We start from the raw sequence: 26,986 nt of genomic DNA, 5'->3' as shown, positions 1-26,986 counted from the left end.
TCATATGGTGGTTCCATTCCCAGCTTTCCAAGAAATCTCCATACCGCTTTACACATTGGCTGCACCAATTTGCAGTCCCACCAACAATGTACAAGTGTACCCTTTTCCCCACAACCTCGCCAGCACTTATTGTTGTTCGACTTCATAATGGCTGTCAATCTTACCGGAGTGAGATGGTATCTTAGGGTGGTTTTGATTTGCATTTCTCTGACTGCTAGAGATGGTGAGCATTTTTTCATGTACTTATTGATTGATTGTATGTCCTCCTCTGAGAAGTGTCTATTCAAGTCCTTGGCCCATTTGTTGATTGGGTTATTTGTTATCTTATAGTCTAATTTTCTGAGTTCTTTATATATTCTGGATATTAGGGCTCTATCTGAAGTGTGAGGAGTAAAGATTTGTTCCCATGATGTAGGTTCCCTATTTACCTCTCTTATTGTTTCTTTTGCTGAGAAAAAACTTTTTAGTTTAAGTAAGTCCCATTTGTTGATTCTAAATGTTAACTCTTGTGCTATGGGTGTCCTATTGAGGAATTTGGAGCCCGACCCCACAGCATGTAGATCGTAGCCAACTTTTTCTTCTATCAGATGCCGTGTCTCTGATTTGATGTCAAGCTCCTTGATCCATTTTGAGTTAACTTTTGTGCTTGGCGAGAGAAAGGGATTCAGATTCATTTTGTTGCATATGGATTTCCAGTTTTCCCAACACCATTTGTTGAAGATGCTATCCTACCTACATTGCATGCTTTTAGCCCCTTTATCAAATATAAGAAAGTTGTAGTTTTGTGGGTTGGTTTCTGTGTCCTCTATTCTGTACCATTGGTCCACCCGCCTGTTTTGGTACCAGTACCATGCTGTTTTTGTTACTATTGCTCTGTAGTATAGTTTGAGATCTGGAATCGCTATACCACCTGATTCACACTTCCTGCTTAGTATTGTTTTTGCTATTCTGGGTCTTTTATTCTTCCATATGAATTTCATGATTGCTTTCTCCATTTCTACAAGAAATGCCGTTGGGATTTTGATTGGCATTGCATTAAACCTATAGAGAACTTTTGGTAATATCGCCATTTTGATGATGTTAGTTCTGCCTATCCATGAACAGGGTATGTTTTTCCATCTTCTAAGGTCTTCTTCAATTTCTCTTTTTAGGGTTCTGTAGTTTTCATTGTATAAGTCTTTCACCTCTTTTGTTAGGTTGATTCCCAAGTATTTTATTCTTTTTGAGGATATTGTGAACAGCGTGGTTGTCCTCGTTTCCATTTCAGAGGATTTGTCGCTGATATACAGGAATGCCTTTGATTTATGCGTGTTGATTTTATAACCTGCCACTTTGCTGAATTCATTTATTATCTCTAATAGTTTCTTTGTAGACCCTTTTGGGTCTGCTAGGTATATAATCATGTCATCTGCAAATAGTGATAATTTAAGTTCTTCTTTTCCTATTTTTATGCCTTTAATTTCTTTCGTCTGTCTAATTGCTCTGGCCAGTGTTTCGAGAACTATGTTGAACAGAAGTGGTGAAAGAGGGCATCCCTGTCTTGTTCCAGATCTTAGAGGGAATGCCTTCAATTTTTCTCCATTCAGAATGATGCTAGCCTGAGGCTTAGCATAAATTGCTTTTACAATGTTGAGGTATGTTCCTGTTATCCCTAGTTTTTCAAGAGTTTTGAACATAAAGGGATGCTGTACTTTGTCAAATGCTTTTTCCGCATCTATCGAGATGATCATATGGTTCTTATTTTTAAGTCTATTGATGTGGTGAATAACATTTATTGATTTCCGTATATTGAACCAACCTTGCATACCAGGGATGAATCCTACTTGATCATGGTGCACAATTTTTTTGATATGTTTTTGTATCCGATTCGCCAGAATTTTATTGAGGATTTTTGCATCTAGGTTCATTAGAGATATTGGTCTGTAGTTTTCTTTCTTTGAAGTGTCTTTGTCTGGTTTCGGAATCAGGGTGATGTTAGCCTCGTAGAATGAATTTGGTAGTTCTCCCTCTTTTTCTATTTCCTGAAATAGCTTGAAAAGTATTGGTATTAGTTCCTCTTTAAAGGTTTTGTAAAACTCTGCTGTATACCCGTCCGGTCCTAGGCTTTTCTTAGATGGTAATCTTTTGATGGTTTCTTCTATTTCCTCAATTGATATTGGTCTGTTTAGGTTGTCTATATCCTCCTGACTCAATCTGGGCAGACTATATGACTTAAGAAATTTATCGATGCCTTCACTATCTTCTATTTTATTGGAGTATAAGGATTCAAAATAAATTCTGATTATCTTCTGTATTTCTGAAGTGTCTGTTGTGATATTGCCTCTTTCATCCCGTATGCTGGTAATTTGAGTTCTCTCTCTTCTTCTCTTCATTAGCATGGCTAAGGGTCTGTCAATTTTATTTATTTTTTCAAAGAAACAACTTTTAGTTTTGTCAATTTTTTCAATTGTTTCTTTTGTTTCGATTTCATTAATTTCAGCTCTGATTTTAATTATTTCTTGCCTTCTACTTCTTTTGCTATTGTTTTGCTCTTCTTTTTCTAGGATTTTGAGATGAAGTATGAGATCATTTATTTGTTGGTTTTTTTCTTTTTTTAAGGAATGCACTCCAAGCAATGAATTTTCCTCTTAGAACTGCTTTCAATGTGTCCCATAGATTCCGATATGTTGTGTCTGTGTTTTCATTTAACTCTAAGAATTTTTTAATTTCCTCCTTGATGTCTTCTAAAACCCATTGATCATTCAGTAACCTATTGTTCATTCTCCAAGTGATGCATGATTTTTCCTTCCTTCTTTTATCGTTGATTTTCAGTTTCATTCCATTGTGATCAGATAAGATGCATGGTATTATCTCTACACCTTTATATTGACTAAGAGTTTCCCTGTGACATAATATATGATCTATTTTTGAGAAGGATCCATGTGCTGCTGAGAAAAAAGTGTAGCTGCTTGATGTTGGGTGGTATATTCTATATGTGTCAATTAAGTCTAGGTTGTTAATTGTATTATTGAGTTCTATAGTTTCCTTATTCAGCTTTTGTTTGGAAGATCTGTCCAGTGGTGAGAGAGGTGTGTTGAAGTCTCCCATGATTATTGTATGGTGGTCTATTAGATTCTTGAACTTGAGAAGAGTTTGCTTGATGAACGTAGCAGCCCCGTTGTTTGGGGCATATATATTTATGATTGTTATGTCTTGTTGGTGTATGGTTCCCTTGAGCAGTATGTACTGTCCCTCTTTATCCCTTTTGATTAACTTTGGCTTGAAATCTATTTTATTTGATATGAGTATGGACACTCCTGCTTGTTTCCGCAGTCCATATGAGTGATATGATTTTTCCCAACCTTTCACCTTCAGTCTATGTATATCTTTTCCTATCAAATGCTTCTCCTGCAGGCAGCATATTGTTGGGTCTTGTTTTCTGATCCATTCAACTAGCCTGTGTCTCTTAATTGGTGAGTTTAAGCCATTAACATTTAGGGTTATTATTGAGATATGGTTTGTTCTTCCAGCCATAGTTTGTTTATTAATGCTATTAAACCTGATTTGTTTTCCTCTTTGATTATTTTCCCCCCTTTACTGTCCTACCTCCCACTGTTGGTTTTCATTGTTGTTTTCCATTTCCTCTTCCTGTAGTGTTTTGCCAAGGATTTTTTGAAGAGATGGTTTTCTAGCTGCAAATTCTTTTAACTTTTGTTTGTCGTGGAATGTTTTAATTTCATCTTCCATCCTGAAGCTTAATTTCGTGGGATACTCGATTCTTGGTTGGAATCCATTTTCTTTTAGCGTTTGAAATATGTTATTCCAGGATCTTCTAGCTTTTAGAGTCTGTGTTGAGAGATCAGCTGTTATCCTGATTGGTTTACCCCTAAATGTAATCTGCTTCCTTTCCCTTGTAGCTTTTAAAATTCTCTCCTTATTCGGTATGTTGGACATCTTCATTATAATGTGTCTAGGTGTGGATCTCTTATGATTTTGCACATTCGGCGTCCTGTAGGCTTCTAGGATTTGGGATTCTGTCTCATTCTTCAAGTCTGGGAAGTTTTCTTGTATTATTTCACTGAATAGATTGCTTAATCCTTTGGTTTGGAGCTCTGTGCCTTCCTGTATCCCAATGACTCTTAAGTTTGGTCTTTTGATATTATCCCATAGCTCTTGAATGTTCTGCTCATGGTTTCTTAGTAGACTTGCTGAGCTATCTATGTTCTTTTCAAGTTGAAATACTCTGTCTTCATTGTCTGATGTTCTATCTCCTAAGTGATCCACTCTGCTGGTAGTATTCTCAATTGAGTTTTTGAGTTGGTTTATTGTTTCCTGCATTTCTAGTATTTCTATTTGTTTGTTTTTTATTACCTCTATCTCCCTGTGAAATTGATCTTTTACTTCCTGGATTTGTTTGTCAATGTGATCTTTCATTGTCTGATTTTGCTGTCTCATGTCTTCCTTGAGATTCCAGATCATCTGACGCATGTATGTCCTGAGCTCTCTATCTGACATTCCATCTGTTGCAGTTATTACCTCTTCTAAAGTTGAGTTGACCTGCATTGCCTGTGGTCCTTTCTTTCCTTGTCGTTTCATACTGCTGGCGTTTCTTTCTGCTTGGTGAAATTGTTGTGTCTTTGATATTTTCCCTATATTTATTTATATTGTTCTTGTACAGTTGAAAAATCACCCTTACAGGGCAGGTAGTGGCTGTGATCCTCCTCCAATTAGTGTGATTCGTCTACCATGCTCGAAGGCCCTAGGTCTGCTTTGCTGGTCGGTCAAAGGTCCACCTACCCAGCAGGTGCCAGGGGCACCTGTGTCACTCCGTAGGTTGCTGGGCCTAACCTCCCGATGGGTTGCAGGTTCTCCTCGCTTGCAGGCACTGGGGGAGAGGCCGGTTCCGCCCCTCAGCAGGCTTTGGGCCCGCTCTGCTGGTGTTCACAGTCCCCCGCCTACCTGCAGACACTGGGGGAGGGGACGGGCCTAGCCCTCAGCCGTCCGCTGGACCTGTCCCAGTGGGTCTGGTCCGCGTTCCCCGCAGGCGCATGTAGCTGCTGTCACTTGGCTGGTTGCTGGGCCTGACCCGCCTGCCCGTGGATTGCAGGTTCTCCTCGCTTGCAGGCACTGGGGGAGGGGCCGGTTCCGCCCCTCAGCAGGCTTTGGTCCTGATCTGCTGGTGTTCACAGTCCCCTGCCTACCTGCAGACACTGGGGGAGGGGACGGGCCTAGCCCTCAGCCGTCCGCCGGACCTGTCCTAGTGGGTCCAGTCCGCGTTCCCCGCAGGCGCATGTAGCTGCTGTCACTTGGCTGGTTGCTGGGCCTGACCCGCCCGCCCGTGGCTTGTAGGTTCGCCTCGCTTGCAGGCACTGGGGGAGGGCGTGAATAAGTCTTAATATGTCATTTGTCAGAGGAAATATTAAAGAGTTAGGAAGTTTTGTAGTATGATTACTAGGATGTAGTCATAAATTTTGGTTTAAATGATTAACTCTTTTATGTTTTATTTAAACCATTATTTTGTGCTTTTAATTTTATCAATTTCATTTTTTGACTTAATTATGGTTTATTTGCCCACCACCCTAGTTTCGTGAATTCAGTGCTTAATTTGATTATTTTCTATCTTTTTTGTTTTCTAATATTTGCCTATTAGGATATAAAGTTATTTTGAAAGTGGCTTTAGCCATATATCATAGGTTTGGGTCTGAATGTTTTTATTGTTATTTAGAAATAATCTGAAGCAATTTTGATTTCTATTTTAGGCAAAGATTTATGGTGTATGTTTTAATTTCAAAGTGCTGAAAATGTAGACTGTGGCTATTGAACTCTATCCAGATCTTCCCTGACTGGTTCTGTTGATACCTTGTACCACAAAATGGTCAGGCCCTTTCTACAAGAGCCTTCCCCAGGTGGAGTGTTAATCACTTTAATAAATAAAAATTTAGTTGTATTTTTCTTCATTAAGAGTTCTTTTCCCCCTTTCTTTTTATTTCCTTTAGTCTTACTGCTCTGATCCAAACCTTGTGTTAGATTTGAAGAACCTTATTGTGCTTTTTGCTGACACACTTCAGGTATGTGAGTTCTGTTTACATATGCTCATCTAGCTTAAGGATTCATCAACACTGACTCTTGTCATATCTATGTAAGCTTGGATAAGTACTTTAGTCCTTAGTAGTTTTTTCTTTTCCTAGAGCTATACCTTTTTATCTATTTGTAGCATTTCCTAGGTTTCACCTTTTATGTGATATATAAACACCTTTGTGTTATAAAATACAATATAAAAACACCTTTATAGGGGAGCTGGGGTTGTGGCTCAGTGGTAGAGCGCTCGCCCAGCAGGTGTGAGGACCTGGGTTCTCTCCTCAGCACCACATAAAAATACATAAATAAAATAAAGGTATTGTGTACAACTACAACAAAAAATATTTTTTAAAAACTTTATGTTTTTATAAGTACTTCCCACCCCCTTTTTTTCTCTCATATCAAACCAGTTAATCAACTTGCCACATTAGTTTTTAAAAAATGTTCTTAGTTTGGTAATGGCACCTGAATGACTTTGTGGTTTGGTTAACTATCATCTTGAATAATGATGGTTGATTTGAACAACATAGTGTCTTCAGCAGAGTAGCTTAGATGTGGTGAAATAGTACCATCTTTTTTTTCTCTCCTTATTCTCTGTTAGTATAGGCAATAAAAGTTAAGAGGAGTGAAAGGGAGAACTTTGCTTACAGCATACCTACCATATATTGATTTTAATTTTTATCATTTATTTTTTCCGACTGGCTTAGCCATTTTTGTATGTTTCCTTTAATTTTTGTGAAATAAACACTAAATGTTAGGATGGGAATAGAAGATTTTCCCACATGGTTTTATTGAAATTGTTGCCAAAGAACAAAATGTCTTTCAGTGCCTAATCCCTCTTATGTTGCTTTAAAAAGTCACCTTAGAAAATGAAGTTATTTTCTTATTTTGTTTCAGGTTTATGGTTTTCCTGTAAATCAACTTTTTGACATGCTGTTAGAAATAAGAGACCAGTATAGTGAAACTCTACTGAAGAAGTGGGCAGGTATTTTCAGGTGAGAAACTGTAGTCATACGTGTCCAAGTGTGTACACACATCTTTATGTACATGATTTTCAGATGTAATGCAAGTAAGAATATGTGGCATATAAGTTTCTAGTTACTCCAGGTTATGTTCCAGAATTCAGATGAAATTTGATATTATTAAAAAATGATGTTCCCAAGATATCCAGTCTTCTTAGTTGGGAATGTCAGAGTCATTGTTTCATACCATCTGGATCAACTTGTGTCTTATTCCAATTTTTAGTTTTCTCTGAGGATCATATCTAGTTTTATATCTCATGTATGTGGTAGTGGCATTTGTGCCTTTATGAATAATTTCAGCTTTGGGGAAACTGTGTTGAAGATACAGCCATGTTATCTGTCATTTTTCTTCTTCATCCTCAGAAACAGCAGATTAGTATAATCCACTATTTAAGCCATGTTTTTTTGAGTAGTTACGGCCACTTGCATTCAATAATAAGAAAGTTATTCTGTTACAATCTACACTCAAAAAAATATGTCTTAGGATTGTTTTCTAAGCACATACCCTATGCCAACTCATTGTCTTTAAAACTTATTGCTTTAAGTGATCTTCTTGCCTTTTGTGTGATGCCTTCCCTTGATTAGATTATCCTGCTTTCAAAGTATTATAGTTTTAAGATCCTATGTGATTCTTTTAATCTTATTTTTTATAGTTCATAAACATAGCCTTGATCATCATTTAGACAGACTCTCTTGTATATTAATGTAAATACTTATACTTCCAAAAATCTGTATTTATTTAATGGTGATAATTGTTCTTAGGGGAGGGTTATCTCTATAGAATTTTCTGAAAATTAACAACAGGATAATGCTGCAATCTTAAGTCCTTCTGATATGGTGCTTTCACTCACTCCAGTGAGTTTCATGTTTTGATTTTGGTCGGCTGGTTTCTGTTTTTAGAGAACCCCCAGTCTAGTTAAGGAGAGAAAAATTATAGATGAACATAATGTGTGATTAATGTAGAGTAGTAGATGAAGTAAATGAGCACAATTTAGATTTATGATAAAAGTTACTTATTCTACCTGCCAGTTTCAAAAGTTAGAATATCTAGTGCAGGATTAAAAAACATAATTATTATCACATATTTCTTGTGAAAACAAAAAGAAACAACTTCTTTGTCTTTTCTAGAGTATACATTCTTTTACTGTTTACTTCTCACTTGCCTTAAAATTTTCTGTCCCATTTTTGAATCTCAAATACTGCAAGATCATGTTTACAATTGTCTTCTATTTGTTTCAGAGCATAGTTTTCTTTCTGACTTCTTTAAAAATTGATCTTAGGGCTGGGTAAAGTATAAAGTGCTTGCCTAGCATATATGAGGCAAGCACTTTATACCCCAGCACCAAACAAACAAACAAAAAAGAAGTTTTTTAAAAGATGCTTTAAAAATCGATTTAATGTGCATATATGGATTTGTAAAAAAAAAAGTACAATTATGTGCAACTATAATGCACCAATTAAAAATGAGGAAATAAAAAATAAAAAAGTTGATTTTATCTTGAGCCAAATGGCTGTATTATAGAAGGGGTGTATATGTGTGTGTGTGTGTGTGTGTGTGTGTGTGTATATGGGCACTGGGAGTGTAACTTCGAAGTTGTGATATATGTATATAGCCATTAGCTGTTGGTGTTCATCATAAAATTGCTTGTGATTTCCCCACCACCTCTCTTTCCCTCCTTCACTTTCTTCCATTATTGTTTTTTTATAGAAACATACTTGATTCTGACAACTACAGTCCCATACCAGTAACAAGTGAGGAGATGTATAAAAAGGTGGTAGGACAATTCCCATTCCAAGATACAGAGCTGGAAAAGGTAAGGAATACTTTCAAATAAACTTCCCTCGTTGTTTTGCCATTCTGTAGAAGCTTTCATTAGATCAGTTTCGTTGAAAATGATGACCTTCTCCCCAGTGGATTAGAATTCTAATGCACTTCCACGGATTATCTTTGGTGCTTAGAACAGAATTCCCTGATATGGCACTCAGTAGATGGCATTGGGGTCCAATAACCTCTGAAGGGTTTGGAGGACTGCTGGGGATATTCCAGTTTGGTTTACACTTTGAAATGCTTGTTTTTATTATGCTCTTAAGACCATTTATCCCCAGAATTCACAGTAAAATGTACCTCTGGAGGTATACATTTCTGTTATTTTTGACAATCTGTTGTGGATGTCTTCACTACCATGGTAAAGAGAACACTTTCATCACCCTCCCATATTTCCTCATGCTGCCCCACTCTGATTAACCCCTCCCATCACTTCCATACTTGAAAACACCAATCTGGTCTCTATTTGTTTTTTTCAGAGTGCCATATAAATGGGATCATGTAGTATAACCTTTTGAGGCTGACTTCTTTAACTAGCGTAATGCTTTTGAGACTTGTCTAAGTTGTTGGATATATCAGTAGTTCATTTCTTTTTATTGTTGAGCATGTGCTAAAATTTGTTTAGCTTTCCACATTGAAGAACTTTTGGATTTTTTTTATTTTTAAGCCCTCGCACCTTTTTTATAGTGTCAGAAAACTTTTGAAGACATTGTTTTAAATTTGAGCTTGTTAAGCAGACAGTTCCCAGTGTGGAAGAAAGTTCATTTTGTGTTTTAAATAATTTTTAAATATATCCATTGTGTGTTTGTGACTTCCTTTCATTAATTCTTGCATTTACAGCAACCATTCCCCAAAAAGTTTCCTTTCTCTGAATTTGTGCCAAAAGTTTACAACCAAATTAAAGAATTTATCTATGCATGTCTGAAGTTTTCAGAAGATCTTCATCTAAGGTACAGTATGAAAGAGTCAAAATGAAGATTGTGGCCCTCTCTAAATAAAAATTCTGACAATTTTTCGATAGTGCCTTCATCTGTGATTTTGATTTTTAATATTAGCTCTTTGCTACATGACACTTTTATTTTTATAGTTCTTTATCAAAGGAAAAGATGGCAACTTAAGAATAGTTTTAAAATTAATATTTCCTATCTTATTTTTATTTTTTAACAGATTTCTATTTTAATATTTTTATTAAGGAGAACTCACTGAAAAATAGTAGTATAACATACTAATTTTAATATTCTATTTGATGAAATTTTAAGGCCAGAAGAAAAATAGTCGATAAGATTCTTTGGAAACATTATTATTGCTCTGCTTATGTATATGTTTCTGTATGTGTTAGACTATGGGCTTCTTTTTTCTTTGTTCATTTATTGGTTTATTTACTATACATTATGGCCAGTGTATTACATTAGATACTGCTTGGTAGTAAAGACAGTGAGATGTTAAAAATAGGGTCTCTATCTTCAAGGAGTATCTCATTTAATTAAAGGACTTAACAATTAATGGTACAAACTAGAGATAAATAGGAACAACATAGGATCCAAAATTAACACAAATTTAGAATGTTCAAAAAGACCTCTTGTAGGATAAAAACAGTATCTTTTATGGAACACGATTTCTGCTGTATTCAACTCAATAAATTAAAAAAAATTGTTGAATGAATGAATGGAAAGTATAGTGTACTGGGCTACTTTAAAATTTAAACTTAAGAGTCTACCTTGGGTAAACTACTTTGAGTCACATGTTTGAAAACAATTCTTTCTATGAAAAAAAAATAGAGATTATATAATGAATTGTCCTTTTTCTCTGAAAATTAGATTTATTTCATAGAACCTCCCCACCCCCTGCCTTTTTATTTTGCAGTGCTGGGGATCAAACCCAGGACCTGGTGCATGCTAGGCAAAGTCTCTACCACTGGACCACATCCTCAGGGAAAAGTTATCTTGAAAATGAGATTGTCTTTGAAATTTACACACCAAACATTATTTCCCCAGGATTTCCATCCTCCAGCCCCAACTGATCAGATAACCTCATTATTATAGAACAATCATAGGGTATTGTTAAGTATATTACTGTAGATAAATTATTACAAGTTCGTTGCAATGTGACCTGATGTCTTTCATACGGACAAGTTAATATGGTAAAGGGATAGTATAATATCTAAATAAATACTATCTAAATGGTTCAAATTTCTTTTACATGCATGAACACTATATTAAAATTTTGCCTGAAAGCTCCCTTTGACTTGTTTCACATTGAAAGTTTAAATTGAATATTCAAGTTGGAGGCATTTTATAGCTACTTTTTACTCTTTGGTTGACATTTATCTTCTATCCTAGAGTTATTTGCCTTATAACCTGGAGTGACAGAGAATATTAAATCAATCATAGCTGTTTTAGGATGATGATTAATATGGCATATAAGACTATATATATATATATATATATATATATATAGAGAGAGAGAGAGAGAGAGAGAGAGAGAGAGAGAGAGAGAGAGAGACAGTTCTCTTAAACACAAGGATCTCAGAAATCTCAGTCCAGTGTTTCTCTTATTTTATATCTCTTTAAGGTAATCATTGTCTTAAATGAAAGTTCCATTTCTTTCCTGCAAAAAATTTCTCTTTTTCAGGGGCTGGGGTTGTGGCTCAGTGGTAGAGTGCTTGCCTAGTATGTGTGAGGCACTGGGTTCGATTCTCAGCACCACATACAAATTAATAAGTTCATTGACAACTAAAATAAAAAATATATATATTCTTTAAAAAGTCTCCTTTTCATAGGATATAAGATGCTGAAAATTATTTAAAATGATAGAAATGTGTAATTGCTTGAATACTAAGAATACAAAATTCTTTCTGAATGATTTTTTAACACTAAATAAATTGCATTTTTGTGATTAAAAAATGATGCTCTAGCATTAGTACTTGATATTAGAGTATAAACATAAAGGTTTTTCTGTTTTAATCATGAAACTAGATCATTGAAAAGAATTTGAGGAATATTGAATAGTACAAAGAAGAAAATTACAAAAGACTCCAAACTTTATAACAAGGCGTTACATTCTTTAAACATGGAATTTTTTCTTTTTAAATTTTTCTTCTGTGTGAACACATGCACATGCATTTATTATTTATTTATTTTTGTTACAGTAGTTCAAAAATAGATTGTTTTTAGATAGTTTCATTTTTTGTAATACAGAAACCTGGAAAAAGAGTATTGCTTCTTCTCTATCAATGAGAAAAAACATGTAAGCTAAAAAATTAAAACTCTTCTGGAACCTGTAAGAGAGCTGAAGATACAGGGCTACTAAGTATACTGAAACTACAGATGAGACTGGCCCTTCTTAGGAAGAGATAGGATGCACAGATTCTACCACCTATAACAGAACAGAAGAGAAAGGGATAGCCACCAGACAAAGGAGAAAGGGAAAACCAACTAGAGTCTTAAGAGGTTGCCAGCACCTTAGTGTGAGCTAGCATGGCAGTACAGAATTCCTAGTTGGGAGTCTAAGAATTAGGAGCTATTTACACTCACTCATACATTTTCTTCATAAACCTCCACTATATGCTCACAAGAGAGATTGTGGGCTAGGTGAGAGAGAGAATTACTGATAATGTTGCAGGTATGGAGAAGAGGATAAGACATGTATTAAAAAAGGCGTGAAGCCCAACTTCCTCATTGTTTGAAGTGTTCACTTATGCCCACCAGTTGCTTTCATCGCAGAAAACCCTCTCTATGGGAAGCAAGGAAAGAGTCATTGTTATTGCCAGAGGCATTGAAGAAGCAACTTCCTATCTCTACTAAAGAAGGTCAGAAAACAGTCCTGCACCCAGGCTCTTCTACCATTAAGAGGTCTTCTACAATTGGAAAATGGGCAGAAACACCTCTAAGCATTGGGCACACAGGATACACTTAAGATTGAGGCTAGCCAGGGCAAAAGAGAGCTTTGCTCACAGCTTAGCAAGAACTGAGTAACAAGTGGCGGCAGTATACCACTGGATGATGGGCCATGGATGTGCAAAGAGTGGTACCTTCTATGTTGGAGGCATGCTGATATAGCTAAAATATGGGCATGGTACAGAATCATTGTGGAAAAAAGCCTTCGGAGATTCTACCATGCATAGTAGGCCTGTTTTACCATTAATATATTTTTTTTGAAATTGAAAAAAAAGAAATTTGAAATCTATGAGACACTAAAGATAATCATAGCAACAATACAACTCAAGTGCAGGTCAATTCCTGCCTGTATTTATTCAAACCATCACACTAAGGGCTCAACAGTTAGGTGTGACATGCGTGAACATATTGAAACTTTTAGCACACAGATGGAAGTTATAGGAAAGAGTCAAATAAAAATTCTGGAAATATGAAGTAGTTTTCTAGATGAAGAATATCTTTGAAGGACTCATTGGCAGGCTTGACATAGCTTAGGAAACAATCAGTGAACTTGAAGATATGTCAGTAGAAGTTACCCAAACTGACATAAAAAGAGAAAAAAAGTGAGGGCTGGGATGTAGCTTATTTAGTGGTAAAGTGCTGGCATAGCATGTGTGAGGCCCTGGGTTCAGTTTTCAGCATTGCAAAAATAAAAATGGAGTGGAAGGGGTGCGGGGAGAGAAGGAGTAGGAAGAAATGAAGTACCGAAGATCCTTGGAGCAATTTTAAACAGTAAATCCAAGAAGGAAAAAACCAAGAGATGAGGGAAGTAGAAATTTTGAGAGATAATGGCCATAAGAACGAACAAAGAAAAGTATTTAAAGCCTCATATTCAAACTGTTGAAAAGGAAAGGCAAAGAGAATCCTTGGAAGGCATTCAAGAAAATAAACATTCAATGCAGTTATACTAATAACAATACAGCAGAGTTTTTGTTTGAAACATGTAAGCCAGAGAAAATAGAGTGACATCCTCAAAGTGCTTTTAAAAAAAAAAATCCACGGTGAATTCTGTAGACAGGAAAATAATTTTCAAAAATGAAAGCAAAGTAAATTTTTTCAGCTAAAAAACAGCTGAAAAGTTTGTTAAAGTACTTCAAATACTTTCTAGCATAAAGTCAATATTATTTACTACTGTTACCAGTATCATTGCTATTATTTTATTATCATTATTACTTCAAGCACCACTGGCACTCCGTTTGCCAAATCAATTCTACTTGGCATGACTAACCTTGATACTTATTTTCCAGTTCCACTGAAGTCGATGACATGATTCGTAAATCTACGAACCTGTTGCTAACCAGGACTCTGAGCAACTCTCTGCAGAATGTCATTAAAAGGAAGAATATTGGGCTTACTGAGGTAAAGCATCTCTTAGTGAAGGTAGCCAAGACAATATGTGAAAAGATGTCCCAAGCTCCGGGCCTCATGTGTGAATTAATTATCACTTTCTAAATGGTTTATTATCTTCTTTATAATAGGTTCCTTATAGCGAAAGTACAAAATGAAATTTGTTCTTTGGTTACTTTTGAGAAATCCATTATTTTTTCTAAAAGGTTGCTTCTTCCTCCTTTCATTTTCATTAGATTAACTGGTTTTCCTTTCTGATGTTCTTAGAATGGTTTTGTATAAGCTATTGATCATAATTTTTGTTTTCAGTTGACAACAAATTCCTATTCAAATGAATTGCAGTGCATTTACAACATAGAATATGAAATCACATTTCACCTGCTTTAATTATTTTTGCCAAGGACAATGGTACTCAATAGTCCTTGCTTCATGACTGACTCAGCTTTTGTTTTTGTGGTATTTCATGTATATGAATGGTAAAGTAATCTATTAGCATATAGTGTTTGGCTAAAGGACTGGGGCTTTGAGTTTGAGGAAATGTGAGAGAAAGACAATAGTTAATACACTCTCATAATGGGAGAAGGAATGTTGTACTTACATTGGGAATAATACCTTGGCAAACTGAAGATTTGGTTCATAGATGGATAGTTTCAAAATTTAGAAAGATATGAAGTTTCTTTTCTCTTGGAGACCCAGGATTATGTGGTGCCTTCAACCTGTCATCCTCTGAAGCATAGTGCCAAAAGTGGGAGCTTGGAGAAATTTTCTTTTCCACAGGAAAAGGGAAAGGCTGTTGGCCATCTGTTATACCTATGGAGGTGTGTGCTTTCAATGTCAGTTGTTCCAGGAAAAATTGACATTTTAAAATATATACTGTCAAAGAGTATGGTGAGACTCAGCAAATGGTTAATGATACTGACCTATAGGTAAAGACAGCTGGAAACCAGGTGAACATCTACTTATGATTTTGGAGTGACTTTCTTTTTGTTAAGATTTTAAAAATGTTACAAGGTGGGACATTGGCAGTGATTGAGCTCCACTTACAACAACCTGTTTTTTTTTTTTTAAATTAGCATTCACCACAGTCAAGATTTAAGATACTTATCTCATTTTTCTAGAGTTCCCTTTTACCTCCCCTGGGGTAGAAATGTCAGGTATTGCCTTTATACATCTGAACATAGGCTAACTTCTTTTTATAATCAGGCCTGTAAAAAGGGAAAGTAGGAGTAAGAATTAGAAAATTCTTGTGTTTTGTTAAACTGTACTGGTTTCATTTTTTTAGTCTCTACTAGGAAAAGAAGTCTATAATTTATTTTGTTAATTATCTCTTCACTGTAACTCTTAGTATGTGTGTGTGTTTCTGGTGCTAGGGATGGAACACAGGGCCTCATGCATGGTGGGCAGCACTTTATCACTGAGCTACATCCCCAGACCTTTAACTCAAAAACTCTAATCATGCCATTTATTTTAGCAGTTTCTTTAAATCCATTTCAAAACAAGTAGACTAGCAAGGACATGGTCTGATACAAACACTTTTGGCCTCAGTAGACTCTTGAGTTTTGTTGTAGCTTTGTCATTAGTTTACTGAAACATCTTAAGAGAAAGGCCTAACTCAACCAGCTGGGGTTTTCCTAGTCCCATTGTCCTTTACAATGACATTATACAAATCCGATGATGATAGGAAGAAGCGGTTAGAGCTTCGCAAGGAAAAACCACATTATAATTTTTGGCAATCTTTCATGGAATGCTAATAGTTATTCCTAAGTCTTTGGATGTTTTTTAGGCAAATGTACTTTCATCAGCATGATCTGTGCATGTGATTGAAGGAACAATTCACACAAATTAATTTCTTTTGCCTATTATCATGGTATATAATGTATAGACACACACACATCAAGGGTTTTTTTCCTTACCAACCCGAAAATCTTTGAAGAGCTATACCATTTACCTCTGGAAAGAGAAGACATTGTATCCTTAAAAGTAAACTAAAGTGATTTCACATCTGGAATCATCATCATAATAGGTAACATTTGTGGAGCAGTTTATATTCTTCAAAGCCCACTCACAAATACAATTTCATTTAGTATAGTAACATTTGAAGAGGCTTGGCATGTGTTATTATTCCCATTTTATAGAAGGCATAATTAAAGTTCAGGGAGATTGCCCCTGAGGTCATACATCTAGCAAAATAGGAGAAATGAGACATAAATCTGGGTTATTTTTTTCCAAGAGGTTCCCTTTTACTCAATTGAACTACCTTTCATATTGATTTAATTATTTCATCCTAACAAAGATAGAGATTTTACTGGAGGTATATAGCAACCTGGAAATTTTTTAATTAGAAAAATTTGGTTTCTAGTTAGAAAATCCACTCAAATAATGGAATTATTATAAGCGTACAAAACTCATAACATCCTGTATAAGGACATGAGATAATTTTCTTAAAACTTTGAAGTTCCTGTTAAGCTAATGTCTGTCTATCTGGCAATCTTGTTTTGGGATTACATGATATCCTGAAATCTCATCTTTTCTTTTTCTGACTATATGGTCTATTCTTTCTTTTTCTGTCTCCACACTGGCTTCTTGCTTGCACACGTGTGTGTGTGTGTGTCTCCTTTGCTTTCCCATGTTGAGCCAATTCAACATTAGAACTCACTCTCAAATTTTATGTCATTCTCTCTAGTTGACTCAGCAACTACAGCTATTTTCCTAGACCTGCTTCTTCTAGGTCTGTGGAAGTAGAAGTCGAGGTCTGCTTGAGAGGGGATGTCCTAATGTGGACATCCTGTGTTCCCATTCTGGTCCTCCCCTGAATAGCTGTATTCTTGGGCAAAATACTTGGTTTTCTGTGTAAAATGGGGATAATACATATATTTCATAGGATTGTTGTGAGGATTAAATAAGCACGCTAAATACTTAGAACAGTGTCTGGGTCATAGTGAAGTAGTCAGTGGTTGTCATTGTAAAGAGGTCTGTGTAGGCAGTGGTTGTCAAGCCTAGTAGAAAAATGGACATTTTTGATTAAGAGGTGTTGAAAGATGAGAAATCTTTTATAAGTTCTATGGAATTATCTATATTTTATACCTAATACTTCATTATTTATATTTATTTATTAAGAATACGTTTACTATTTCTTTGGCATAACCCTGGTGTTATTATCTCAATTTTCAGATAATGGAAGATTATGAATATGAAGAACTTTAAGGCCAAACAACCATTAAGAAGTTTGAAATAAGTTTTCTTTTGGAATATGATTTGAAATAAGCTTTAAAAAAGAATTCTAATCCTTAGGTTTTTTTTTTCATTCTACATTAATTTCAAAATATAAGTATGATGGAGAGAAATGAAACAATACAGTTTAATACTCTTAGAATATAATAGTTGTGCAGGGCACAGTGGTGCATGCCTGTAATCCTTGTAGTTCAGGAAGCTGAGACAGGAGGATCATGAGTTCAAAGCCAGACTCAGCAAAAGTGAGGTACTAAGCAACTCAGTGAGACCCTGTCTCTAAATAAAATACAAAAATAGGGGTAGGGATGTGGCTTAGTAGTCGAATACCCCCGAGTACCAAAAAAATCCCCAGTACCCACCCCCCAAAAAAAGAAAAAAATAGTTGCAATTAAAGGAAAGTTTTAACATGAATCAAAGGAAATCCTGCTTCTATATTAATAGAAAACTTTAAGATATAAATTGAATTTAAAAGAATTTAAGTAATATAGATAATGGAAAAATAATATATTTAAGTCACTACTCAATGTCATTTCCTTAAAAGAGTCCTTCCTTAGTCTATTCCCTATTTCAAGATAGCTGAGAACTAGTAGAACCATTTACTTCCTTACTCTCACTTTTATTCACAGTGTCTATTATAGTATAAACATTATATTAAATGTTTATGTGTATATGTGTTTATTGTCATCTTTATGAAGCCAGGTACTTTGCGTACAGTTGTATATAGCTGTATCCAAATTCCTTGATACATTTTAGGCTCTTAATTGACAAAAAGAGAGAAGAAAAGAAAGAAAATACATAGTTTGGTTCTTAAGGTAAAGTTAAAGAGGTTCAGAGTTCCTATTAATTATACTGTATTGGGTATTTATATTTATTTATAATAGTGTCCCAAGAGACCTGAAGAAATGACCAATGCTTTGCCTTCTGTGTAATTCAGATTGATGACTATATGACTCTTTCCTCTTATTTCTCACCTACCATTTACCTCCAGTCCCTATTAATAGCAGTGTTATTAGTTATTAATTTTATACTTAAGTCTTGTTAAATAAAACTTTGTATTCAACCTTGGAATTCAGAATCAGTAGGTCTATGTATCTTAATATTTTCGATGTTTTAGTCTTTCATATGGTATGAAATAAGTATTGACACAGCTTTTTGTACCTTGGTTGTGGTGAAAAGCAGATAAAATCCCTTGAAGTCTTAGGGGTAACTCATTTTTGTGAGAGCCAGTATTTCTCTTTAAGTCTTTCCTTTTGTAGATCCAGCAGTTTGGAGGCATTAGTGGCATGTGACTTCTTATTTTCTTGCTTTGGGTTGAAGCTCTTGAAGCTTCAGTGTACTGATTTTCTGCTTTTGAAAACAGACAAAAAGCAGTACTAATATAAGCAGATGTGTATACTCCCGGAGTGAGTTATATTTAGGAATGCAAACCTTGGAATTCAGGGATTAGATTTAGATGTTGAAGATGATGATTCTTTTTTTTTCTGGAGTCTTTCAAGAATAGAACATCTGTCATTGTGGTTCAGGTTCTACTGGGCTCTTTGTAGCAGGATTTGAGGAGATGTGGTCTCCAGAATGTAGTCCATCTCTTTCTCAGTGGATCTTCCCTGGTACAAGGAAAGTGGGAGGTTGGGTGGGAGAATTCCAACTCCTAATGGTTTTTAACTTAAGTGACTTCTGTCAAAGTTGTGAGAGATGATTTTTCTTTATAATATTTTCTTATTCTGGTTGGTTCTATAGAACTTGCTATGAGAGATAACCATAATCTGCAGTCCTTTTTATTTTTTATTTAAAGACAGGGTCTTGTTAAGTTTCTTAGAGTTTTGCTAAGTTGTTGAGGCCTGCTTTGAACTCATGATCCCTTTGAGAGTACCTAATTTGTTGTTAGTTCTGTGTCTTTGAAACAATGTTAAGGACAGTTTGGATTGGGAATTGGGGGTTAAAAATATCATCGAAGGAGCACAAACTTGGATGAAAGTTGATATCTGAAATTGCTTCATTTCATCTTTAAGTTCAAAATTATCTCCCAAATATCTGACTTTATATTTGTAAATGCCCTTGTAAGGATTGTGGTAACTGTCATTCAGGAGTAGAGATCACTTAGAGCTCATTAATAGACACTATTCCCTCTGAAAATGACATGGTATCTTCTGTAATCCTAGAGTGTTTTAATAGTCTATTCTGTGCTCAGCAATGAAACATTTCAAAAGTGACTGACAGCCAATTGATGTAATTCATGGTGATATTTTGTGTTGACAGATCTCTAAAAACTCATGGGAAATTACTACTGTATGCAGTGAAGCTGCCTCCTTTTTTTTTTTTAACTGCCAATATTCTACAAAACAGGACAATTTTCTCTTTGACTGCTGCTGATTTTTATTTCAATAACATGACATGATTCCTCCTTATTATTAGAATTTCTTTTGATAGTCAGAATGTGTTCCCTATAGATAATGTTAATTTTAAAATAGAAATTCTCCAAATTAACTCTCTTATTTTCTAACTTCCATATCAAGACAACCTTGCCAGTAGCCCTTTTCCTACTCAGGAAGAAGTATTATTTAATTTAGACAATGTAAATATTTTTAAATGCTTTTTGTCCTTAACTAATGGTGAAAGATGGAAAGGATAAGGGTGATGAATTGCTTATTTAGGTGGGTGTTTTTCCTAGAGCACTGAAAAGCTAAAAGTCTGATATTTTGGTTAATATTATAGAAAATAACAGTCATGTGTTCAAAACTCAGAAGTCTCCAGATTTATATTTTGGATGAATGGAAAGTGGCTGCTGATGCATAGGCCCTTGTCTGATGAGTTATGGGGAATGACTCAGTGGTCTAGACCTCACTGTTGCCCTAACTTTTCATCTAAGAGAATTTGCTGGAACTACATCTCTTTGTCTTTGCCCTTTGTCACTGTGTTTCAAATGTAGCAGTTTTCCTAAGACTTTCAGGCTGATCTTTAAAGAGGAAGGGTACTCTTTTTCCTTAATTCAACTCATTACTTTGTAAAGCATGATTGTTATGAGTTGACAAGTTTTTGTTTGTTTGTTTGTTTGTTTTTTGGTACTGGGGCTTGAACCCAGGGGCACTCAACCACTGAGCCACATCTGCAGTCCTTTTTATTTTTTATTTAGAGACAAGGTCTTGTTAAGTTTCTTAGGGCTTTGCTAAGTTGCTGAGGCCTGCTTTGAACTCATGATCCCTTTGAGAGTAAACTGAATGGTATAGCCCTGTGTTGGGTGTTGTGGAGGAGATCTGAATGTACTTTCTGATTATAGTCTTTCTCATTGTTGTTTACCCATTCCACAGCATAACACAATGATTTTATCAAAGTGTAATTCCAATTTTTAAACAGTGTTTTGAAGTATCATTTATAATATGTGTAGTGCCTCCTTCATCTTTTGTTCTAATTTCTCCCTTGTATCATCTTCCCACTCTCCCCCTTGCTCAGTATTTCACTAGACTAAAAGATGGCCTAAATCAGCCCATAGAGTCAGACTCTGAACCTCTTTGTACCTGCTGCCAGATGTAATCTTGTGAAAATGAAAAAGTTAAATGTAGAAAGGAGAGACCAAAAAAATTCCATTCTTTTAGACTATAGGGAATATGAAAAGTTACAATAGTTTCATAGTTAAGAAATAAATAGTAGGTACCCCCTCCCCCTCTGTCTTTCTTCCTTTCTTTCAGTGGAGAGTAGAAGAAAAGTATGGAGCTATCTGGTTGATGGCAAACCCCAAATCTGACATGTGAGCCAAATTTACACAAGCATATAGTATCCTCAGTCTGCCATCTTATGCTTGTGCTAAAAGGCACTGCTATAAGTTGTTTAAATGAGTCTGTAATTTAAAAGTAGATGACTTGGGATTTGAGTATTGATTCCAGTTAAGTGATTAATAAAAAAATCATTTTCATTGCTGTTACAGTAAAATGGAAGTAATAATTATATGCATTGAACCTACTTCTTCAAGTTTATGGGAAAACAATGTTAGAAAGTAAATTGTGAAGTTCTTTACAACTTTAATTTTATATAGAAATAATAATTCTTCTTCCTCATCCTCCTCTACAACGAATCCACTGAGGATGATTTTTATCTTACCAGTACTGCCTTTTTCTTCTTCTTCTTCCTCCTCCCTTCCTCCTATTTTTCTTCTCCTCATTATTAGTCTTTTTCCTCTTCCTCCTTTTGGTGCTTGGGATTGAAACCAGGGCCTTGCTCAAGATAAGCATGCACTTGGCCACTAAGGTACACTTCACCCCCAATATCATCGTTGTGTTCTTTTGTTTTTTAATTCTGTTTGTTGTACATGACAACAGAATGCATTCATTTCATCTTACACATATAGAGCACAATTTCTCACATCTCTGGTTCTATATAAAGTATATTCACACCATTCATGTCTTCATACATGTACTTAGGGTAATGATGTTCATCACATTTTTCAAGATCAATAATTTGTCCCCTGGTTTCTCTGACTTTAATGCCCATCTTTCCTTCCTAAGCTAAAGTTATTTGTTAATATACTGCAATCTATTCTAACATCTGTCTGTTCATCATGCCTAATTTTGAAACTTCTCATTGCTATTTCAGTTACTCTTATTCGTTTAGTGGGATCTCATTCGTTAATTCTTTGGGCAATTATTTATTTGCAGGCACTATGTTAGAATAGCAGCTTTTTTTCTCAGTCTAGCTTTTTTAAAACAGAAGAAAACTGTGTTAAGAATAGTGTGACAAGTATTGCTAAAATGCAGAGAAATACAAAATGTTTTGGGAGGTCAGAGAAGGCATTGTGGAGAAGGTTCCGATATAAGCCCATGCTGCACCTAACCCTTTACAGGATGGCCTCTGCCACAGGCCATTCATTTGTTTTGTATCAGTGTATGAATATTGAGTCATTCTGTCTGGTGGCAGATATTCAAGTTACTTATGCTTATTGTCTTCTAGCTTGTCCAAATTATTATAAATACAACACACTTGGAGAAATCCTGTAAGTACTTGGAGGAATTCATCACCAATATCACTAATGTGCTTCCAGAAACAGTCCACACCACCAAGCTCTATGGCACCACAACTTTTAAGGTGAGAAATTGTTTAATATTATGGAAATGTTCTAGTGTACATAGTCTGGAGCATTTGATTAACATGGCTTTGTTTCCTCAGGATAATTTATAATATGCTTTTGAGAATAAGTACTTATAAAGGGTTTTGTTTTCCTTCTTTATTTTCTTTGAAAAACAAATATCTGTGTTAGTTTTTGGTGTTTAAACTAAAACAAAACAAAACACACCCCAAACCAGAACTAACCAAACAAAACTAAAAATATACAACTGTGTCCTCTAAACCCTTCCTTCTTTGTGTTTTGTGTAGGAAAATGACTGTTTCCTAAGTTGACTCCTTCACATACAAGAATTCTAAATTGTGATCTAAATAATCCTCCTTATGGCTGACATCAACATAATTAAAAATTTCTCCTTAGCTGTTCCCTTCTCTCTGGGTCTGATTTTTAAAACTCCTAATTTTTTTGTGAGGAATTTCTCTCTCTTATTATTAGCATTTTTATAATTATTTTACAAGGTCATATCTTTAGTTTTGATCCATCGTTGGATCAAATGGAAAAACTGACATTCTTGTAGAGAAGAAAGATTATTGGTAGATAAGTTTCTGAAGGATAAAAGCTTTAAGTAAAAGAATCTTAATTAATTATTTTATGTTGCCATGTGAGCTTAAAATAGGTTTAAGCAGAACAAGTAATAGGGCAATGTGGATTCTAACATAAAGACTAACCTATGTGGTTTGAGATTTTGTTATTATTATTCAATTGTTTTCTTGTTTTAAACAAGTTCTGTTGCCCTTTTGAAATCTAGACATTGATAACTAGATATATAGTAGTAGAGATGAGACCAGGATTTATATTCCCTAATGTGTATTTATTTTGATTTTCTTTTTACATTTGTTGATATCTACTTGTTGATCGTATGTGCAAAGGAAGAAATCAAATTTACTTCATACTGTCATTGTATGAGAGTACAACCAGTTGGTAAGAAAAAAGTACAGTTTTGAAATGTAAAATAATTTTTGTGGATGATGTGATTAAGTTAGTGACTAGTTTGAGTTATATGTTCATTTGGTGACCATAGATTGTTTTATATTACTAATAAACTTACTTAAAATTTAATATATGACATATTATCTTCATGTCATTCTGTTCAGGTTGTTCAGTAAAGTCTAATTACAATTATTCCTTGGTCTTCATAAGGGATTAGTACCAGGATTCCCCATAGATGCCAGAATTTGTGAGAGGACTGATTTTTATATAAATGGTTGAAGTATTTCATTTGCATATAGCTTATACACATCCTCCAGGATACTTTAAATCATCTGGAGATTATCTATAATAATTATCTTATATAATGTAAATGCTACATAAGTAGTTGTTATACTGTATTGTTCAGAGAATAATGATAAGAAAAAAAATACGTATATTTTTAGTATGAATGAATTTTCTTTCTCATATTTTCAGTCATTGAATTCACAGATGTGAGCCTCTAGATACAGAGGGCTGACCATACTAAACATTGATTCTCTTTTAATAAAGAAAAGAATTAGAATGGGATAGTCATTTATATTTGTCTATCCTATGGAGAATATGTTGTATTTACTGGTACTCTTTCCCCAACCTATCTCAATTTTTTATTTTATTTTATGTCTTTATTATTATAGTGTTCAGAAATCCTCTCAAAGAATGGCTTGTGTGTTTTGATATGGCTCCAACATTTAAAATGCCGAGGGAAAATGACAGCTAGACAGGAAGCCATAGGGGTTGAAAAGCCAGTTAAATACTTAGTAAAGGAGAAGTTCTGGATTCACTAAAGGTCATGTTGACAGTGCCTATTGGAAACACTGATTGCTTAAAACACATTGAAAGTTTATTTTTACCAGAACTCAATATAAACATGGCAATTATAACAGTTACATGTTGTGTATTTTCCTAAGCTACTGTTTCCAGAAAACTTTCCCTAGCAGATGGAAACCTTTATGCTGGAAAAGGGGCAGTGAGAATTAGAAGGTTTTCAAGGTATTTTCTTGCAGAGTTCCCTCTTGTTTGTGCCATATGTGACATAATCCAGCTGGCATCCTTAGGTTTCCTTGTTCATAAGATTTTCCTCACTTTCTTACATCTTCTTAGAATGAAGATATTTATTAACTTACAACATCACTAATATTGCTTGCATAATTACCATGTGACCTGTAGTAGATTCGTGGGGAAAGAAAACAAAAGTACTTCATCCCTGGACTTATAGTTTATGATCTACAGGTAAGAAAACACTACATTTTATGAAGAAGTATGCAAAAACACTACAATAAAACCCAAAATGCACTCATTCCCTTATTTAGTCAGTAAATTTTTATAAAGTATACACTCAATGCCAGGTAATTTCATAGACACCAACAAAATACATGAGTCTCCTGACTTTACAGTAATGATAAAAACTAGGTAATGATAAAAATTTAGAATTTATCAGTATAAAGATGTATTCAGTGCCTTGGGATTTACTTTTTTCTGGGAATTGGACATATAGAGAGAAAAGTTGTGAGGATTAACTCCATAGGTCTTCAACAGTGATACACCCAGAAGAGGGGAATTCCACAAAGAAAGGGAAAAAAGAAGGAAAGAAGAAATAAGTAAATCACAGTTGTTCAATAGGCAGAATGAGAAGAAATTACCCAGAAGAGTTTGTGTAACTTGGCTCTAGTAAATTTATATAGAATATTTAACTAAAAGTGATTAAAAAATATTTGGAAAACCTAAATTTGACGAGTAACCAAGTAAGAAATGAAAACATCGTCAAAGACTTTAAAATCAGACAAGGTTCAGATGATTTTAACAGTGAATTCATTTAAGACTCCCAAGAAACAGATAATTGCTATATAACAAACTATTCAGATCATAGGAAAAGAAGAAATGTATTTTAGTTCTTCAAACTCAGCATAAAATGATTCAAAATACAGAGAAACCACAAAACATAATGTGAACCATTAAATATTGCTGTAAAAATCAGAAATAAAAATCAAACAAAAAGTGTATACCAAAAAATGAGGGATTAAAGTAGTTTAGGAATGCAAGGATAAATAGTGCTAGGGAATTATTTAAACTCATTCCCTGCTTTAAAAGATCAAATGAGAAAAACATTTTGAAAGATATAAGAGGTATTTTATATGTCAACATCTATTCCTACCAATCCTTTCTATCTATAAGTTGACAAATCCAGAAGGCAGGAAATCAGTAAAGATATAGTTGAACTGAATTCAACTGGATTTAATTGATATTTATAGAATATTTCGTCTAACAACAGCAGAATACACATCCTTCCTAAGCTCATACAGAACACTGACCAAGACAGACTATGTTCTGGACAATGCAACACTCTTTAAAAATTTTTTTAGGAAATAGGGGCTGGGGTTGTGGCTCAGTGGTAGAGTGCTCACCTAGCATGTGCGAGACCCTGGGTTTAATCCTTAGCACCACATAAAATCAAATAAATAAAATAAAGGTATTGTGTCCAACTACAACTAAAATAAATAAATAAATAAATAATTTTTTTTAGGAAGTAGAAATTGTAACAAAATTTGTTCTCAGACCACATGGAATTAAACTAGAAATCAATAACAGGACAATAACTAGGAAATCTCAAAATGTTGGGAGATTAAGTAACATATTCCAAGGGAAAAAAATGTGTTTAAGGAAAAATATGTCATGAGGAATTAAAAAATATTTTGTTCCAAATAAAAATGAAAATACAATTCACCTTTATTCATGGAATATAGGGCAAGTATTGGGTGGAGGAAAATTTGTAGCATTAATAGCATATATTACAAAATAAAGAAAAATCTGGATTCAGTAATCTAAGGTTCTACCTTAGAAAATTAGATAAAAAAGAATAAATTAAATCCAAAATAAAGCAAAAGAAAAAAGGAAATAATAAAACTAAAAGCACAAATTAATTAAAATGATCTAAAAAAGTGAAACAAGGTCAAAAGCTGGTTGTTAGAAAAATATCAATAAAACTATTTATTGATATTTGAATCAGCTAACCAAGAAAAAAGAGAGAAAACAAATTGTTAATACTAATGTACGTGAAAGAGGAACTATTGTTACCAATCCCATCCATTCTCGTTGAAATAATAGTAAATGAATATTTTGAACAATTCCTTACACACATCTTGAAAACCCACATGAAGTAGAAAAATTCTAACTTAAAAGACATTGTGTTAACTTGCTGTTACAGTGACAAAATACCTCAGATAATCAACTTAAAAGAGGAAAGATTTATTTTGATTCACAGTTTTGGAGATTTCTGTCAATGACTAATTGGCCCCATTGCTTTGGGCTTGTGATGGTATGTACATCATGGAGGAAGTGTTTTGGGGTGGAAGCTGCTCATCTTATGGTGACTGGGGAGTGAAAAAGAGAGAGAGGAAGAGGCTAGGGTCCCAATATGTCTTTTAAGGGTACATCCTCAGTGACTTCTTTAAACTATGCCCCATCTCCAAAGGTTCTATCCTTCCCAATAGCA

The 26,986-nt window shown here is 34.7% G+C and overlaps 1 protein-coding gene across 2 annotated transcripts in view; it reads left to right on the top strand.

The window, feature by feature from the left end:
* Window positions 1-26,986, top strand: part of Exoc6b (exocyst complex component 6B) — a 607,479-nt gene that overhangs the window by 313,906 nt on the left and 266,587 nt on the right. For both annotated transcript variants that reach the window (XM_077791770.1, XM_077791769.1), the window contains 6 exons: window positions 5,976-6,047; window positions 6,955-7,052; window positions 8,788-8,893; window positions 9,745-9,854; window positions 14,087-14,198; window positions 22,356-22,490. In XM_077791770.1, coding sequence (XP_077647896.1) covers window positions 5,976-6,047; window positions 6,955-7,052; window positions 8,788-8,893; window positions 9,745-9,854; window positions 14,087-14,198; window positions 22,356-22,490 — 633 coding nt within the window. The remainder of the gene's footprint in view (window positions 1-5,975; window positions 6,048-6,954; window positions 7,053-8,787; window positions 8,894-9,744; window positions 9,855-14,086; window positions 14,199-22,355; window positions 22,491-26,986) is intronic.

This window comes from Urocitellus parryii, chromosome 12, assembly GCF_045843805.1.
Source record: "Urocitellus parryii isolate mUroPar1 chromosome 12, mUroPar1.hap1, whole genome shotgun sequence".
NCBI classification, from domain to species: domain Eukaryota; kingdom Metazoa; phylum Chordata; class Mammalia; order Rodentia; family Sciuridae; genus Urocitellus; species Urocitellus parryii.
This window is presented reverse-complemented; position numbering and strand designations above follow the sequence as displayed.